This window comes from Phoxinus phoxinus (assembly GCF_949152265.1).
Source record: "Phoxinus phoxinus genome assembly, chromosome: 22".
Lineage (NCBI taxonomy): Eukaryota > Metazoa > Chordata > Actinopteri > Cypriniformes > Leuciscidae > Phoxinus > Phoxinus phoxinus.
This window is the reverse complement of record NC_136897.1, coordinates 26,967,201-26,985,118: the sequence shown is the minus strand read 5'-3', so window position 1 is coordinate 26,985,118 and position 17,918 is coordinate 26,967,201. Positions and strand designations below refer to the sequence as shown.

General features: G+C 36.2%; 1 protein-coding gene and 1 pseudogene across 2 annotated transcripts; one reads left to right on the top strand and one right to left on the bottom strand.

The window, feature by feature from the left end:
* Positions 1-1,183: 1,183 nt before the first annotated feature.
* On the top strand, positions 1,184-16,669 carry abhd6a (abhydrolase domain containing 6, acylglycerol lipase a). The gene is made up of 9 exons (XM_079597480.1): positions 1,184-1,481; positions 2,198-2,317; positions 5,239-5,395; positions 5,658-5,771; positions 8,410-8,542; positions 9,645-9,802; positions 10,786-10,840; positions 10,916-11,016; positions 14,745-16,669. The coding sequence occupies exons 2-9, from the start codon at positions 2,199-2,201 to the stop codon at positions 14,925-14,927; spliced, it is 1,020 nt and encodes a 339-aa protein (XP_079453606.1). The 5' UTR covers positions 1,184-1,481; position 2,198; the 3' UTR covers positions 14,928-16,669.
* A 202-nt stretch (positions 16,670-16,871) lies between these two features.
* On the bottom strand, positions 16,872-17,593 carry LOC306990527 (annotated as a pseudogene). Its single transcript has 2 exons — positions 17,364-17,593; positions 16,872-17,250 (listed from the first exon to the last, which is right to left on the bottom strand). The product of its transcript is annotated as an uncharacterized misc_RNA (transcript).
* Between the last annotated feature and the right edge of the window lie 325 nt (positions 17,594-17,918).

Below are 17,918 nucleotides of genomic sequence, written 5' to 3'. Positions count from 1 at the left end.
AATTAATATAATAATATATTTTATGATATACAATCAATAAATATTAAATTTAAATTTAAGCAGTGATTTTGATATTGCTGTTTTGGCTAGTAGACATTCAGAATGGCCGGTAAATAAAAAATTTAGTTGCCAAATTGTCTCATTTGAAATGTTTCAACGCCTGCATTTAAAGTAAAACTTTAGGATGACATTGGTTTTAAAATGTTCTGTTTTATTTAATTTCTAAATATAGATGTGGTTGTATAGAAGTATTTTAATAGGAACAACAGTTCCTGAAAAATTATTACTTTGCCAGATGCACTGTGGTGGTTTTTGAGGTCATACTTTATGTAATCTACCCAAATAAACAGCCTATAGTTGATCCCTGCCTTCTTCCCGACATCAGCACCAACCTCCACTTGGAGTCATTTAGGATTTTTTTTTTTTATAGATCCAGTTTTGATTAAAGATATTATCCGCCGCTGCGAGCAGGGTTCGAACCTGCGCGGGGAGACCCCATTGGATTTCAAGTCCAACGCCTTAACCACTCGGCCATCGCAGCTGTGCGTTCAAACGCGCCAGGTACATTCCTTAAAGTGATCGCATACCAAACAACAAAATATTGTTTCATAAGTGTGCTTTTGATTTCTTGAAAAACCTCTCGAGTTACACGTGTCCTTTCCGTTCTGAGACGCAGGTTGTGCAGCTGATATAAGTTAACTACATTTTAATTTAAACAACATTTATTTTCCCGCGGTATTACCCTTTAAATAAGCGCGTTTTCCGTTGAAACCTATTTTTTTTTACAGTCTATGGTTGAAACACGATGAGCGGATAGATAAAAAAATAAAATAAAAATACTGGCTTAAATAATATTCTGCTATTTTAACTTTTCAATATCAAATCAAGGATAATTAAATTGAATCACTGTATTAATTATTCAGGAGACCGCTTTGACAGTTGACTAGACGGTGCGGTGTCAGTTGATATCTGTTACATTTCTCAACGCTAGTCATGATGAACCAATCACAGCCGTTTGTGGTTACTGGAAAAGGGATATTAATTCATAATTTCGCAGATATGACTGCTAGTCGAGTTTCTTTTTTATAACAGGCATTTTCATTTATTTAATTAATTATACTTTAAATTGTACAAGCGTATCCAGTAGACCAGACGTCATATTGAAATATGAATGCGCTTCAGTGTGGGATTTGGTTATGTGAGCCGCCGCGCGCCACCTGACGGACGTTTGTCTCAGGAAACTGTTATTATCCAGCAACATTTACCGCCCACTGGATTCTGCTGTTGTCAGATGTGTGCACCTGACAGATGTTCGCTTATAATTCCTATCGACGGAACATTATTTCCCGCATCTATTCCCCTTTAAATCGAGCGAACTTCCCTGTTCAGTGAGCGCGCTCGGGTCTGCAGATCAAAGGCTGACATGACTGCGCTTTGATCGGCCTTTACTGGACATTCTCGCATTACACGGACATTTAAAGGTATGCTAACTATACATAAAGAGCATTTGCATTTAATATTGCGATCAAATGCGTTTCACTGTCATGGAAATGTATTCAAGCTCACATGACAGATACGATGTGTTACAATGTAACATGTAATTGCGAAATTTTAGTCAGTGCATCAGAGTGTTATTAATTCATGTTTCTTTTTAGTAAAAATGCAAGTGTAGTCTACTCGAAATCACGTGATTTAAATAATGCATATTGTTTTGTTTTACTTCCCTTCTCAGTTTTAACGCTCGATATAGGCTACTTATTGCTTAATCTATTGATAAACATATCATTCAGGACTATGAAAGTATAAATAAGGGCTTAGCATATAGGCAATATACATAGGCTACATGTGTGTATGTATATAATGTACGTAATGTATATAATTATATAAAATTGCATTATTTCCCCATATATTTGGGATTTGCACATTTATAGAGGTATTTAACCCTGATGTTATTATCATTTTGCTTCACTTAATAATCACCTCAATTATTCCCTTTGCATCGCTAATGGATTCTGTTGGTCTCAGCTGTGCACATCTGGGCATGAACCCATTTCTGTTTTTTTCTCCGTCCTTGCTTGAAAATATCTTGCAGTTATGGTTAGATAATCTTATCTGTTATACTTATTAAAAGCTATATCTGCCATGAGGTCAGGTCCAAAAGCTGCATATGTGTTTTCAGTGCTGTGTTATTTAACAGGATGGATTTGGACGTGTTGAACATGTTCATCATTGCCGGAGGGACGCTGGCGATCCCCATCCTGGCTTTCGTTGCCTCGTTCCTGCTCTGGCCTGCAGCTCTCATTAAAGTTTATCACTGGTAAGTGCTGGAGAGATCCGAGCTTAAATTTAATTTCACTTCACGAAGTCCTTCGAGTTCACAAGAGCTCAGAGCATCCGAAGAAGATTGGCATGTCCTGGATTTCTCAGTACAGACATTCAGAGTAATTTCAGCATTTTTAAGTCACTTGAGTTACGTAACCAGATTACTTTTTCAAGTAACTAGTAAAGTAAAGCATTACTTTTAAAATTGACAACAAAATATCTGAGTTACTTTTTCAAATTAGTAACGCAATTTACTTTGTTTTCCCATTTATTGACTGACAGCTCTCCTGTCCTCATGTTGAGACAAATCAAAGTGCGGAGGTGTGTGTGTGTGTGTGTGTGTGTGTGAACATGATGTTTATTGTAGTTCTAGACTAAATGTGAGCATTTACTCATCTCACTTGCTCAAAAAAATATTCAATATTCCTCAAAATGAATAAAATCAGTGAAATGCAGAATCAGAATACTATGCAAACCTCCAAAAATTAAATTTGTTAAATAAAACAATTTTTTATGCATTTAATCTTACTTTATTGACCAATGTACTTCCGTCTGACCTTCGATGATTCAGTTAAATAAGCAAAAATCACTATAGAAAGATAGAAAGGTTTGCTTGTGTGGTTTCCTCTACTGTACACATGTCCTTCAGCCTGAGGATGATTATTTCACTTTTGGTGTGAAAGGGTCTTTACATTTGCCCAAAAATATAACTTTTGTGTTATTAAAAAAACAACCCCAGCCCAGGTGGGGGAAAAAAGTAATGCAAAAGTAACGTAACGCATTACTTTTCTAAAAAAGTAATGCAATTAATTACTTTTTAAGGGAGTAACGCAATACTGTAATGCATTACTTTTAAAAGTAACTTTCCCCAACACTGATTTTAACACTTGTTATTTTTCACAGTGCTGCCGTTAATTAAACGAGAAAAAAAGCACACTCTGTTTATTTTAAAAGCCTTATCAATACAATCAGTTACAGTTACACAAACCACAGGGTCCAATCCACAAGATAAAGTTGCAACGTGTTATTTCTGTGTCATTAGCAGCACCAGACACACACAAAATATTATAAAATTCCAAAGAAAATTATGTTTAACAGTGAAAAAAATTGGCAATGTTTCCAGGGCATGATTTTCTTACTTAATATTTTTGTCTTATTTTGTTTTTTTGTCTTGTCCTGTACACATACTTAAACATTATTAAATCAAGATGCACTTACTTGACAAGCAAAAATGACTTTAAGTCATTATTATAGGCTATAAAAAAATATGAAGTCACGTTTTCAATAAAAATTATTAATTTGTATTAAAGTCATGCTTAAAACAAGAAAAAGATATGTCATTGAGGTAAGGAAAAATAAACTTGTTTTCCTTTTGAATTAAGTTTATTTTTTCTTACGCCATGTGCAGATTTGTTCTTGTTTTAAGGATAAACTCACTTAATTTTGAACATTTACATTTAGCTTCTCAAGTAAATGTATCCTGATTTAAGTTGATAATGTTTGTAGGTTTCTATACTGGAAAAAACTAAATAAGGACAAAAATACTAGGTAAGAAAATTATTATTTTTAGTTTTCTGGCACGATCTAAAGGCTAATCTTTCAGGATTCACGACTGCTTTTCAGGCTTGTATTATTTAGCACGTCTCTTATCTGGTGACATTGATAAAGCTGGTTCGTTTAACAGCCTCTTCTTTTTATCGTGTCACTAAACTGGGTGAAGGATTTGTTGACTCGTCGTCACACATATCTACAGCTTTGAATAATGCATGATGTTTCAATGCATCCAGGAAGCTGTGTGTGTGTGCGTGTGTGTGTGTGTGTGTGTGTGTGTGTGTGTGTGTGTGTGTGTGTGTGTGTGTGTGTGTGTGTGTGTGTGTGTGTGTGTGTGTGTGTGTGTGTGTGTGTGTGTGTGTGTGTGTGTGTGCATTAGCCGTGAACATGCAGCGCTGCATTTGTTGCTGATGTCAGTCGAATCTTACGCAAGCTGCCCGGTAGACTTTGGTTCTCGTAATATCTGGGAGGCAAACTTTGCTCTAAATGACACAGTCATCAAAACTGCTGTTTGCCTCTGGACTGCTTCCTTCAGTGTCACTTCTGGATCGCTTGTGAACAGTGTTCTCAGACTCTGAAAGCATCACTATTACAATTGCTAAAATATAGGCGTAGTGCATTTTGAACATGAACGATTCCCCATGCATGCAAGTCTTGTCACTTTATGTGATCGGACTAAATCGGTAGATTATAGCACATACGTCTTATGTGTCAATTTTTTAAAATTTAGAGTTATACATCATCTGAAAGCTGAATAAATACGCTTTCCATTGATGTGTGGTTTGTTAGGATAGGACAATATTTGGTCGAGATACAACTATTGAAAATCTGGAATCTGAGGGAGCAAAAAAATCTAAACATTGAGAAAATCTCCTTTAAAGTTGTGCATTTATGTTCACGATTGTGCTGCATTCACTCACAAAAATACATGTTTTATATATTTACGGTAGGAAATTTACTAAATATCTTCATGGAACATGATCTTAATATCCTAATGATTTTTGGCATAAAAGAAAAATCTATAATTTTGACCCATACAATGTATAGTTGGCTATTGCCACAGATATACCCGTGCGGCTCCAGACTGGTTTTGTGATCCAGGGTCACATATACGCAACAGCCTTCCAACTATTTTTCATCATGGCTGTGAGTTTTGCACCGGCAAACTTGACTTGCATTTGCTTCAAAAAATTATAAATAACATGGATGGTATGTAAGCATTTTAATCCTTCAGTACCATTTTGTATATCAAATTACCACGAAATCACCTATTTTACATGCAGAACATTAGATTTGCATAATAGCATTTTTATTTTCATGCAATTTTTATTTCAATTCGAGTCTTTTTGGTGATGTGTTCAACAGGTATTGGCGCAGACGGCTGGGAATGCAGGTGGATTATGCAGAATATGAAGGATATCGCTTCTGTTTCTCTCACAGAGGGAATCCAGGCGCACGTCCGTCCGTCCTCATGTTACACGGGTTCTCTGCACACAAGGACATGTGGCTCGGTGTGGTCAAGGCAAGGAACCGCAGCGGCTTAACAGTTCACTGCTATTTTTGGGGGTTTTAAAGGGCAAAAATGCATATAAAATGCTTAAAATTAATGAACTGTTCCACATAATAACCAACAAATCACATGATCTAAAGAACAGTTATGTAATATGATTTAGAAATCGGTCAAAAAGTATTATATTCTGTTGACACAATCATTGCTTTGTTTTATATGGATCAGATGATGTTTTATATGGAAATGTTTGACTGATGTTGTTTGCTCTTTGTAGTTTCTCCCTAGAAATGTGCACTTGGTGTGTGTGGACATGCCGGGACATGAAGGGACGACACGCACCGGTCCTGAGGATTATTCCATAGAGGGCCAAGTCAACCGGATACATCAGGTGAAAAAACAATAACAACAAAACTTATGAAATTAGGTAAAATATGTACAGGTGAAACTGGAAAAATTAGAATATGGTGCAAAAGTTACTTTTTTTCCCCAGTAATTCAACTTAAAAGGTGAAACTAATATATTATATTGACTCATTACATGCAAAGTGAGATATTTCAAGCCTTTATTTGTTATAATTTTGATGATTATGGCTTATAGCTTATAAAAACCTTTTCACAATATTCTAATTCTAAATTTGGGGTTTTCATAAGCTGCAAGCCATAATCATCAAAATTATAAAAAATAAAATAAAAAACGTAAAAAAAAAAAAAAAACTTTTGCACGATATTCTACTTTTTCGAGTTTCACCTGCATATTAAATAGAAAAAAATATATATACATTTATTTATTATATATATATATATATATATATATATATATGATATCCATAATATAATTTTATCATCCATAATAAAATGTATGTATGTAGCAATAATAATAATAATTTGTAATAATAAAAGAAATATTTGCATTTTTATACTGAATATATATTTTTATATGATTTATATTATATATAAATAGAACTATTTTATATATAAATGACAAATTTTTCTTAAATATATACATGCATATGTGTGTATTTATATATACAAAATAATTATACACATACACACACATATATTATGTAAACACAAACTTTTATTTTGGATTCGATTAATCGCGATTAATCATTTACAGCCCTAACATAATAATATTTTTATTTTGATTGATTTCTTTTCAATTCATACAAAGACGATAAAGACAAAGTCCCTGTTTTTCAAATCTGTCACTTAAGTTGATGTAATTGAACTTGATGAATCCCCAGCCACTGACCCAGTTCTTCTTTTTGGCTAAACATCACACAGTATGCATTGCAGACTAATACATTTCTCATGATGACACAGTGGATTTATTAGGCTTACATGTTGAGATTTCTCAGAAGTATCTGGAGATCAGTGAAAAGCCCTTGTGTCTTCATTTCCTCTATTCTTCTCCCAGAGCTAATCAGCTTTCCTTCAACAACACGGGCTTGTGCCTAAAATAGACGCCCTTCTTCAAACCTGGGGCACTTGCCTGTGTTTCCCAGCCTGAAATACACCGCCCGTACAGGATTGATTTGGGCTCATTTGAGGTTGTTTATCATTTAAAGCAACTTGTGGTAGTTAGTGATTTGCACGGATGAGCAGATTGCGCTGAAAGAGGCATTTTCTGGATGCTGAGCGAGTGTTTTGTTTCTAGATGAAGGGTGCAGCCTCTTGTTTTGATGGATGCAGATTAAAAATAACTCACTTTTATCTCTGGAGCACATTTGATGAGGTCTACTGCTGCATCGCCCTTATGCAACTATATATCCCAGCTAACAACAACAACAACGTTCTGACAAGGTTCTCTCAATTATGAGCAAACATTCTTCCAGTAATGTCTTTAGAATGTTCGTTCAAAGTTATGTAACATTTTTTTAAAATGTTACTACTTGTTTTAGAATGTTCAGAGAACATTCTAATGTAACGTTCCCATGACAACGCAGTGCTGAAGTTCCAACTAGTCTCCCTATGGAGGATCCCTTTACCACTCTACAGATAAAGCGTGGTCGGGATCATTTCGGTTTCGCGTATCTACCCTGAAGTGATAAAATTCGGTCTACATTTTTTTAAGGCCAGACAAGTAGTTTGTTAAGGCTTGGTTTGTAGGGAATTACAAACCTGCGCACATATATTCAAATGCGCATAACTATAGAATTAATTCTTATCAGCGTTTCTCACAGGTTCACTTTTAAAATCTGTGTAGAGAGAACGGTGTCTTCTTAGCCATAAATATACATAATAAAGGCTAGATGTCTTACGGCGGAGTGTCTAACGTCATCACCGGCGGCCATCTTGTCACAGGCAAGCTTTCTGGCGGTCTCTGTGGTTCCTGATGTACGGTGAGTGATCTGCACGAAAACAAATACTCTTATCTCGCTGAAATCTTGACAGATTTACAAAAGTATTGGTTTCTTACAAACGTTATTAACGTGGCTATAATTCTGGATGCTTGAACATGTTGAAATATATAATATTATAATTATTCATAAGTATGCAGTGTCATAACTACATCTCTGACGTTTATAACAAACCAACCCGTTTGAAAATCGGTAGAAAATTGAGCAAGTTATGGTTATTTAAAAATTACATGCACCATTAAAACACAATGTTACGAGTGAGGATGGCCGCCAGGTGCGGACGTCGACCTCCATTGGCCAGCAGCGCAGACGAGACATCTAGCCTTTATTATGTATATCTATGATCTTAGCGGTCTCTAATTTAATAACTAATGATCGGAAAACTTTAGCTGGAAAATATCTTTATTCAAGAACCGCTATAAAGACAAAACAATCTCTGTTACTTTAAATTATCCGTTTATCTCTGTAAAGCCGATTTGAAACAATCTACATTGTTAAAAGCGCTATATAAATGAAGATGACTTGACTTGACTAATGTTTGCATAATAATGATTAAATGGAATGTTTTGTATAACCAAGAATGTTAATAGTTTTAAAACATTTAACAAACTGGTCGTTTCTTTAATAACAGCTGGTTGTATGTTCTCATGTTTTCCTCTTTCTGTAGTTTGTCAAGAGCACCGGCTTGAGGAAAAAGCCTTTCCATTTGATCGGCACGTCTATGGGTGGAAACGTAGCAGGAGTTTATGCTGCCCGTCACCCGACTGATCTCTGCGGCGTCACTCTCATCTGTCCTGCAGGTGTGTGTGTGTGTGTGTGTTTTTATTTATTTATTTTTATTTGATTGGTTTATTTGTGACGTAATAGGGACCATGCATATTCATGAACTACTTTTCATCTGCAGTCCCTAGGCCGGTAACATAAGACTAACATAAAGACAGCCAACAATCATACAGCATTCATTCACTATAACAACAATATTGTAACATTGACAACAATATACATTGACAAAACAAACAACAAAACAAAAATATATGATATACATGATGACAAAGACATTGTTCATGTTTATGGGTAATAAAAATGAGTACATCTCTGGTTTTCTAGCACTGTTTTAAGTGAGGTTTAAAGGTGTTGAATGTAGGACACTCTCTTATTGGGAGGGGCGTGTGTGTGTGTGTGTGTGTGTGTGTGTGAGTGTGTGTGTGTGTGTACTTGTTCAACTATCTTTGTGAGGACCAGTTTGAGTTTTAGACCATTGGAGTGAGGACAAAGAGAGTAAAGTGAGGACATTTTGGCCGGTCCTCACTTTCTGAGACCGCTTTAAAGGCCTGTTTGAGGGTCAAGACTTGGTTTTAGGGATAAGATTATAATGAGGTTAAGGGTCGGTTTAGGGTCAGGGTTCAGGTTAGGCACTTAGTTGTGATGGGTAAGGTTAGGGTAAACTGCTAGAGATTGCATTGTGTCAATGAATGTCCTCATAAAGATAGATGTATAAGAATGTGTGTGTGTCTGTGTGTGTGTGTGCGTGCGTGCGTGGGTGTGTGTGTGTGTGTGTGTTGATTTTGTTTCTGACCCAGTACTTCTTCAACAGTGCAATAATCCTGATGGTCAGAGTCAGTAATAGTTCATCAAGGGACATTTCAACATTTGGAGCAAATGACCCATTCTTAGGCAATGTCCGGATGTTTTTTATGTTGTTTTTAATTGCAAAACGTCCAAAGTATCATATTAATATCCTATGACATATACTTTGTGCCAAAAAAAGGCCATTATACTGTGTGTAAACAATAAAATACTGATAAAAAACTGTAAGAAGAGGTTACTTCAGTTTGACTTTTTTTTATGATTCGTCTCCCTGAAATATGATGGCCGGTTCTCAAACTTTTCTTGGATTCACAGGGCTTCAGTATCCCACTGAAAGTAAGTTTGTTCAGCGTTTGAGGGAGCTGGAGAGCAGTCAGGACAGTGACGAGATCCCGCTGATTCCCTCCACACCAGAGGAGATGGAGGAGATGCTCCGACTGTGCTCGTTCGTGCGCTTTAAGATTCCTAAACAGGTGTGTTTATGCACATTAGCTATGTTTCCATCCACACGTTTTTACTTCAATTAAAGGTAGGGTAGGTCAGAATTGTCTAAAAAAACTTTTATTCAAATTTGTTTAAACTGTCTTTATATACCAATACATAATTAAAATGCAAGTACTCTGAAATAGAGAGTATAAAAAACTGAGTGACTCTAGTGTATTTAATCTTCAATAAACACAGCTCATTAATTACATTCACTCCCACCTAAAAACGGGTGGGCGGAGCCAGTAATAGCGGCGGTAGTCATGGCGACGGAGAGTGACAGTCGCGCAAGCCAATCACTTGTTTCGTCCCAGTAGGAATTAATGAGCTGTGTTTTTTGAAGATTAAATACACTAGAGTCACTCAATTTTTATACTCTCTTTTTCAAAGTACTTACATTTTAATTATGTATTGGTATATAAAGACAGTTTAAGCCAATTTGAAAAAAAGTTCTTTATACAATTCTTACCTACCCAACCTTTAAGTGATATCGAATTAAAAATGCCTTATGGAAACAGTAAAATTCGATTGAATTTCATGAATATCGACTCGATATCGATTTTATCTTGATCGATATACGGCTTATGCGATAAACCCTGATGGAAACGTTAGTTGCCGAATAAATAACGAATTGCATTTTGTCTAGCAAAACTTTGTTCGCAAACGTTGGCTTGAATGTTGTGCGATTCAGAGCGAAAATTAATGGAAACACCTTAAAATGTCTCAAATCAATTCGATATACCAATTTGATCGCAAAACAGCATGTGACGTCATTACGCACTGGTTTTTATTCGCTTTAAAGCCGTTGGATGGAAACACACTTTCACCAGCTTTATTCGCATGAGTTTTTTTTACCGAACTTCAGATAATTCGATTGACAAGTGGATGGAAACTTAGCGAGTGATTCTGCGTATGAGAGTTTTAACACTGAATCAGTTGCTAATGACTGTTTTTTCTTCCTCTGGTTTCCTAGATTCTTCAAGGTCTGGTTGACGTTCGCATCCCAAACAATGACTTCTACCGAGAGTGTGAGTATCGCTGGTGTTGTTTTACTGTAACTTACTCTCTGTATCTGTGTCATTAACTCTTAATATTTTCTGCAGGTTTTATGGAGCTTGTCGGAGAAAAATCCAGACACTCTTTACATGAGAACATGCATCTCATCTCAACTCCTCTGCAAGTCATATGGGGAAGAAACGACCAGGTATGGACTTACTTTAACTGAATAGATCACAACCGTACTTTTCTGGAAGTAAAAACGCTATTAATTTCCCCCATAGGGAAACTGTTTTTTAACATAACTTATAAACCTTTAAAGACAGCCCTGTAAACTATGAGGTTGTTAATCGATGATATAAGCTTTTGTTAAAACCATCAGTCCACATAATTTCAACTTATTTTTTAAATAATCGTGTTATATAAAAAACTACACTACCCATGATTCTTCAGAGAAATCTCCACCAATCAGAGAATCAAAATAAACAAATCGTGTGTGTGTGTGTGTGTGTGTGTGTGTGTGTGTGTGTGTGTGTGTGTGTGTGTGTGTGTGTGTGTGTGTGTGTGTGTGTGTGTGTGTACAGTGCTTCATGCTTCATGGGATTGTAGTTATTTGTAAGCAATAAGGTACTCGAGGCTAGTCCTGTGTCGTGAATAAGTCACGGCTGAAGGGCCGTTATTACAAATATTAAAGCCGAAAAATATGTATCTATGCAACTTTCATGAAGTAAAATCACTAAAAGCCTTCCTTCCGCTGGAAAAATAGTCCCTGACCGTAAACAGCAACAGAAGTTACATACATTATTTTGCCAATAGATGGCGGCAAACACTGTCTTTATGAGCGAGTCAGTCAGTAGAGAAGACTTTTACATTGAACGGACTCAAACTTGTGATCACGGAGAAGGAAGACACAACTGACAGATGACTGTCACGGGAAAACCCCTTAACTGTTAAAAAGACAAGATGCAGCGGACATTCAAACAGATTTTTTTTTTATTATGAATATAGGACTGACCTGAAGGAAAATGCTATGGCTACTGTGTGAATGCAGGTACACTCGCTTACTTGATTTCCGCTGGGAAAAAATAGTCCCTGACTGTAAACAGCAACATAAGTTACATACATTATTTCGCCAATAGATGGCGGCAAAGACACATCGAAATGCCTCAAACTTGTGATCATGGAGAAGAAAGGCACGGGAAAACCCCTTAAAGGGATAGTTCACTTTGAAATTAAATGTTGGTATGTTTTAGCTTACCTGAAGTGCATCCAAGATGTCGGTGTCTTTGTCTCCGCAGTAGTTTCAATGTTGATATTTTTAGGTCAGACCGTTCTTGTCTGTCAGTCATATAATGCAGGTATATAGGCACTGTCTCCAAAAGCATGCAGAGAAAAGTCCACATTAAAAAATTCCCCTTGGTAAGTGCACATTGATGGCCTAAGACACGAAACAAGCGGTTTGTGTGATAAAACGAACAGTATTTATATCGTTTTTATCTCTTTTACACAACAACGTCCATCTGATCTGTTTACACCGGATTTCTTCCCCGGAAACTAATCTAACCGCATTCGATTGGACGTTGCATTTTTAAACTCAGCAGAAACGCGTGTGATTGGCTGTACGGCTCAACGTATGCCTCTGATTGGCCTGAACAATGAAGCGAGTCGTGTGTCAAGATAGAAGGCTTACAAATTGGGAATAAGTGAAAACTCAACACTCCCGGATGAGTTCGCGCGAGCTTAGGCCATCAATGTGCACTTACGATGGGGAATTTTTTAATTTGGACTGCATGCTTTTGGAGACAGTGCCTATAGACCTGCATTATATGACTGACAGACAAGAAAGGTTTGACCTAAAAATATCAACATTGAAACTACTGCGGAGACAAAGACACCGACATCTTGGATGCACTTCAGGTAAGATAAAACATACCAAAATGTAATTTCAAAGTGAACTATCCATTTAACTGTTGAAAAGACAAGATATCGCAGCGGACATTCAAACTGATTTTTTTATTATGAATATAGGACTGACCTGAAGGAAAATGCTATATCTACTGTAAATGCAGGTACACTCGCTTACTCGATCTCTCACAATACTGTACTATAGCATGAACATTATCAATGAGATCAAACATGTGTTTAAGTTTCTAAGAGCGGTTGCTAGGGGTGTTGTGTAGTGATACATAGAACCGTTGGGTGAAGCGGTCATAGCCGTGTTTTATCGTGAATAAAACACAGCTATTGACCAATCAGAATCAAGGATTGGAACTAACCGTTTTATAATCCTTGTTAAAGCGGTTAAGTACACAGTCTGGTGCCTTTGCCTTTTTTGTCTGATTTTTAAATACTTTTTGGCTTCAATGTGTGGTGATTCAGCTAGTTGGTTTGATTCAGGGCTTATAATGCTTTAATGAAGGCGTTTTTTTAAAAATCCCTATGGGAAAAAATGAATGGGAAAAATACTTCCGCAACCAAGGCCACTGAAAGTGTGGATGGATAAGCTACTGTTGCACTCCCTGTTTACTTTACTAACACACCTTAGTCGTCTTACAGTTTCTTGATTAGTAACTGTACAAAGCCATCATATAGCACATGCTTTACTCACATTAACATGCTTTATAAACCATAAAATCTCCAAAAGAGCTAAAAAAGAAAAAATGAATATCTTAAAAATTTGCTACAGTTGCTCTGACCTTAAACTCCATAACATTTTGAGCAATGTGGGCACAAAACATGTTGTGAAGAAGAAATGTCATGGGTTGTAATGTGTGTTATTATGTGTGTGTGATGCATTACTAATCACACAGAAACTGATCTGATACCGCTAGAATTTAATCTATTTAAATGATGCAATTTCCAAACTTACTGTGACAAAGTTAAAATAATTTTAGGGTTAGCAATGATAAATCACTATTGCTGGTGATTGCTTTTCTTCTTTGCAAGGTTTGAAATCACATGTAGTTGTAAGTTTAAGAATCAGCCATTGAAAAAAATGCATTTCATCCCCATCCTACATATAGATGTAAGATTGGTCTTGTTTTTAAGAAGACATTTTAGCAGATTTTTGTAGAAGTTAAATAAATTAAGGAAGTTAAACAGAAAAAAAGTTATAGAAGTTTAAGTTTATGAAAATGTATAATGTTAATTTTTTTATTATTCATATTTTATATAAAATATATATTTTCAAAACCTGGAGGACTCTAAAAATGCAAAAAAATCAAAGCCAAAAATCTGAACAAGTTGTGTTTAAAAATTTAGGTTGATATCTCAAAAAAATAAGCGTTCAGTGAGATTTAGTTTGTGCGCAGTACCACACTTCTCCACTAGTGGACATTACTGCCCATATAAGGGCGCCTCCATTTCCATATGTTGTTTGAGTGATCTGAACCATTATTTTGTATAATTTTCATACAATTTATGAAGTAGACATCCTATTCGAAAGTATAGGATGGTTTGGCAAAAGTTTGGCAGATTTTAAAATTAATTCAACCATAAGAAACAGAAAGATCACGTATGTGCATTATAGCACAAATGCTGAATCTATTTTTTTTTTCTTTATATTTAAAACATTTTCAGACCTTTTTTTCTAAAAATAATTGAATGGATGCTATCTTTTGAACTCTTGGCATGAAAACAAACTGAGGTTTCTACCATTCTTTCATGATTTTCACTATTTCAAAATAAAGGTCTGAACACGCCTTAGGAGTATGAAAATATTATTGTTGCAAATTGATAAATTGCGGCTCCTCTGTTATTTATTTTGAAAATCAGCCACCAAATATGTAAACTAGAGATTGTAAGCTTTCAAATGATATATAATTTGTCAAGATTAGTTTAGGTTTAGTATAGGATATTACTGTTTTAAATATGTAATGGCATTGGCCGGTGCCAATATAAGGGGTTAAAGACTAAACTGTATACCGTATCCTACAGGTGTTGGACGTGTCCGGGGCTTCAGTTCTGGCCGAAGCCGTTTCCGGATCCCAGGTTCATTTGCTAGACAACTGTGGTCATTCTGTAGTGATGGAGCGACCGAGGAAATCTGCCCAGCTCATCCTGGACTTTATCATCGCACAACAGAACGCAGGAATCAACAGCAACAAGAAACGTTCCTAAAACGGGACTCTCTTTAATGCGTGGCGTACTGGTTGGTTAAAGGTTAAGGATCTCAGCTACAAACATAAAGGTGTTGAAGCAGAAACTGGACAGATACAGACATCACAGTTCATATACAGATGCTTTGGATAAAAGGCTCTTTTAAAAGTAACTATGATTTTTCAGTGTGTAAATAAGCAGTGAAAGTTATTTTTGTAGTGAACGCTCAGGGACGCTCAGAGTTGAAAAGCACTTCAGAATCTATGCAGTGTTTGCAGACGGTATCGATTTCTATTATACTTACACGTGAATCCTATTATCATGATTTTATGTACAGTTGAAACTCCAACAATTAGAATATTGTGCAAAAGTTCATTTATTTCAGTAATTCAACTTAAAAGGTGAAACTAATATATTATATAGACTCATTACATGCTAAGTGAGATATTTCAAGCCTTTAATTGTTATCATTTTGATGATTATGGCTTACAGCTTCAATTCAAAATTAGAATGTTGTGAAAAGGTTTTCATAAGCTGTAAGCCATAATCATCAAAATGATAAATAAAGGCTTGAAATATCTCACTTTGCATGTAATGAGTCTATATAATATATTAGTTTCACCTTTTAAGTTGAATTAATAAATTAACTTTTGCACGATATTCTAATTTTATTCTAACATTAGGCAAAAAACGGTTGTTGAATATCCCTATTTATATCATTATAATTTTCCTCTAACCCGTGAACAGATCTACTAGACAGCTTTTCTGGGCATCATAGGACTTCCCTGAACTCATCGAATGCCCAGCTGTCTGTATATTTATATCCTTTTAAATTGAGACACAGCCTATACGTCTATGCCTTTAGTCATTCACCATGTTATCATGATTTAATGTTGACGTTGAAACTTGTGTGAGTCGTCACATGACAAATACATCACTTTCTTTTTTACTATATAGAGTCCTTAAAGATCCGCTCTTGCTGTTTTAACCTTGTACATGAGACTTATCTCTTGAAAATGTAGTTTGGGAGTTATGCAAAAAACTATTTCATGACTTTGCTATGGTAGTGTTAAAATCTGGTTCATAAAAAATGGTGTCTTAAACAAAATTCATATTTTACGAATGCTTATAGTATTATTCTAGTATTAATCTATTATTATTGGTGTTTTTGTCAGTGGAGGTTCAGTTTACATGGAAACATGAGGAAACATAGTGAAGTTTTTTGTTTTATTTTCAGTGACTGATATCTGCATTCATTCAGTGATAACGTATCACAACTTTTCATTTGAACAATTCTCCAAATCACAGGAACTTACATCAGAACATGGTTCAGGAATGACTGCACTTCTTTATAAAAGACTTTTGCGTACATTTGCATCACATTACGGCTTGTGGCTTCACAGAAGACAAAGTCAGTATACATATTTTTCCAAGCTGAAAATAGCCTTAAATCAAAAGAGAAAAACTTTAACTTCGAAAGTTTGATTAATAAAAAGGGTTTATATTTCCTTCACAGAAATTGTTTCATTGCTTTTACCAAAGCAAATTCAGATTAAATAGTTTATTCTGTATCATAAGTCCATGATGACCTTGATAAAGTCTTCACTGAAGACAAAAGAGAACAAGCAATCCCAAAAATGGAAAAAAACTATTTGTTTCTAATTAATTTTTTGGTCAAATCTATTGTTGTTGCTTATGATCTTAGGTAATTTATCTTTGTAGCCCTGATAAGGACAATAATAAAGTCTTTTAAAAATGACATGAATTTGCATTTAATGTAAAAGTCAATGTTGTCTAATATAGACGTCAGTAAATGTTCCCATCAGGAACTCTTGAGTCTTCACAGAAGATCGGATCATCAGCACTTTTATTTGCAGCACAAATATCTCTTCCAAACTGGAACTCATGAAACAGTTTTTCTCCAGAAGAGAAGCTGAAACGCCACAGTCACTGAGTCTAGTGTAGATGTTCAGTGTGAGCCGCTGGCCGCTGTGAGATCTAGCACGGCCTCCAGGTGGCGCTCTTGTTGGCCTTCATCTCTTTGCTGAAGGTGTTCTGGTCTGAGCAGCCGAGGCACGACACTTTCCCTCCTGTTCTGATCACATGATGTCTGCAGCTTCTGGAAGAGCTTCTTCTCTGGCTCTGTGTCTTCATCTCATCTCTGGATCTCACACACACTCCTGGAGAAGCCTTGATTGACAGCATGTGAACTGGAGCTGTGAGCGTCATCTCCAGGATTTCTGCTTTCTCCAGCTGGGAATCAGGAGCTCTGGAGCCAGAAGACACTTGAGCTGCTGATGAGAGCATCTCTGCCCCGCATCTTCTCCACTATTGGCTTTCTCAGCTGCAGACGGAGACAGAAAAGCATCAGGAACGTGTCTTGGAATAAGCAGTGATGGAGAAGAGTCGTGAACGCTGCGGATGTGATGTTGCTGTGAGGAGGATCATGTGATGTACCTTGTTGTTGAGAGGGAGATGCTCCTTTGAGATGATTGTAGGTGTCATGTCTGGATCTCTGTGCTGTAGATCTCTGTGCAGAGCGAGTCTGATTCACAGCGGCTGCAGATCCTCTATTTATACTCACAAATCTCCATATGAATGTGTGAGGCTTGAGCTTGTTGGAGTTTCTCACAGTCTGGAGCCAATGGAAGAGCTCAACCAGACAATGAGGGATGTGGCCGCCACATGCTCGACGCTCAATGAACACGCAGCTGCTTTCTAACAGATCTTTATTCTGGCGGCTGTCACTGCTGGAGTCTCAGAGACACACAGATTCACACACTTCTGTTTTCATCACATTAAATCACTCACACAATAGAAGTGTGTCGGTTCTCACAGGAGTAACTCGGTTCCCAAAGACTGAATCATCTGTGCCGTGTGTCGCACTGGACCATTAGTACACTTTATAATAGCTAGACTGTTGTGATAAAAAAAACAATAAATGATCAAATAAAAATATATAATAAAATAAAAATAAATCCTTCAAAATTTTACCAATTTAACTTGTATATC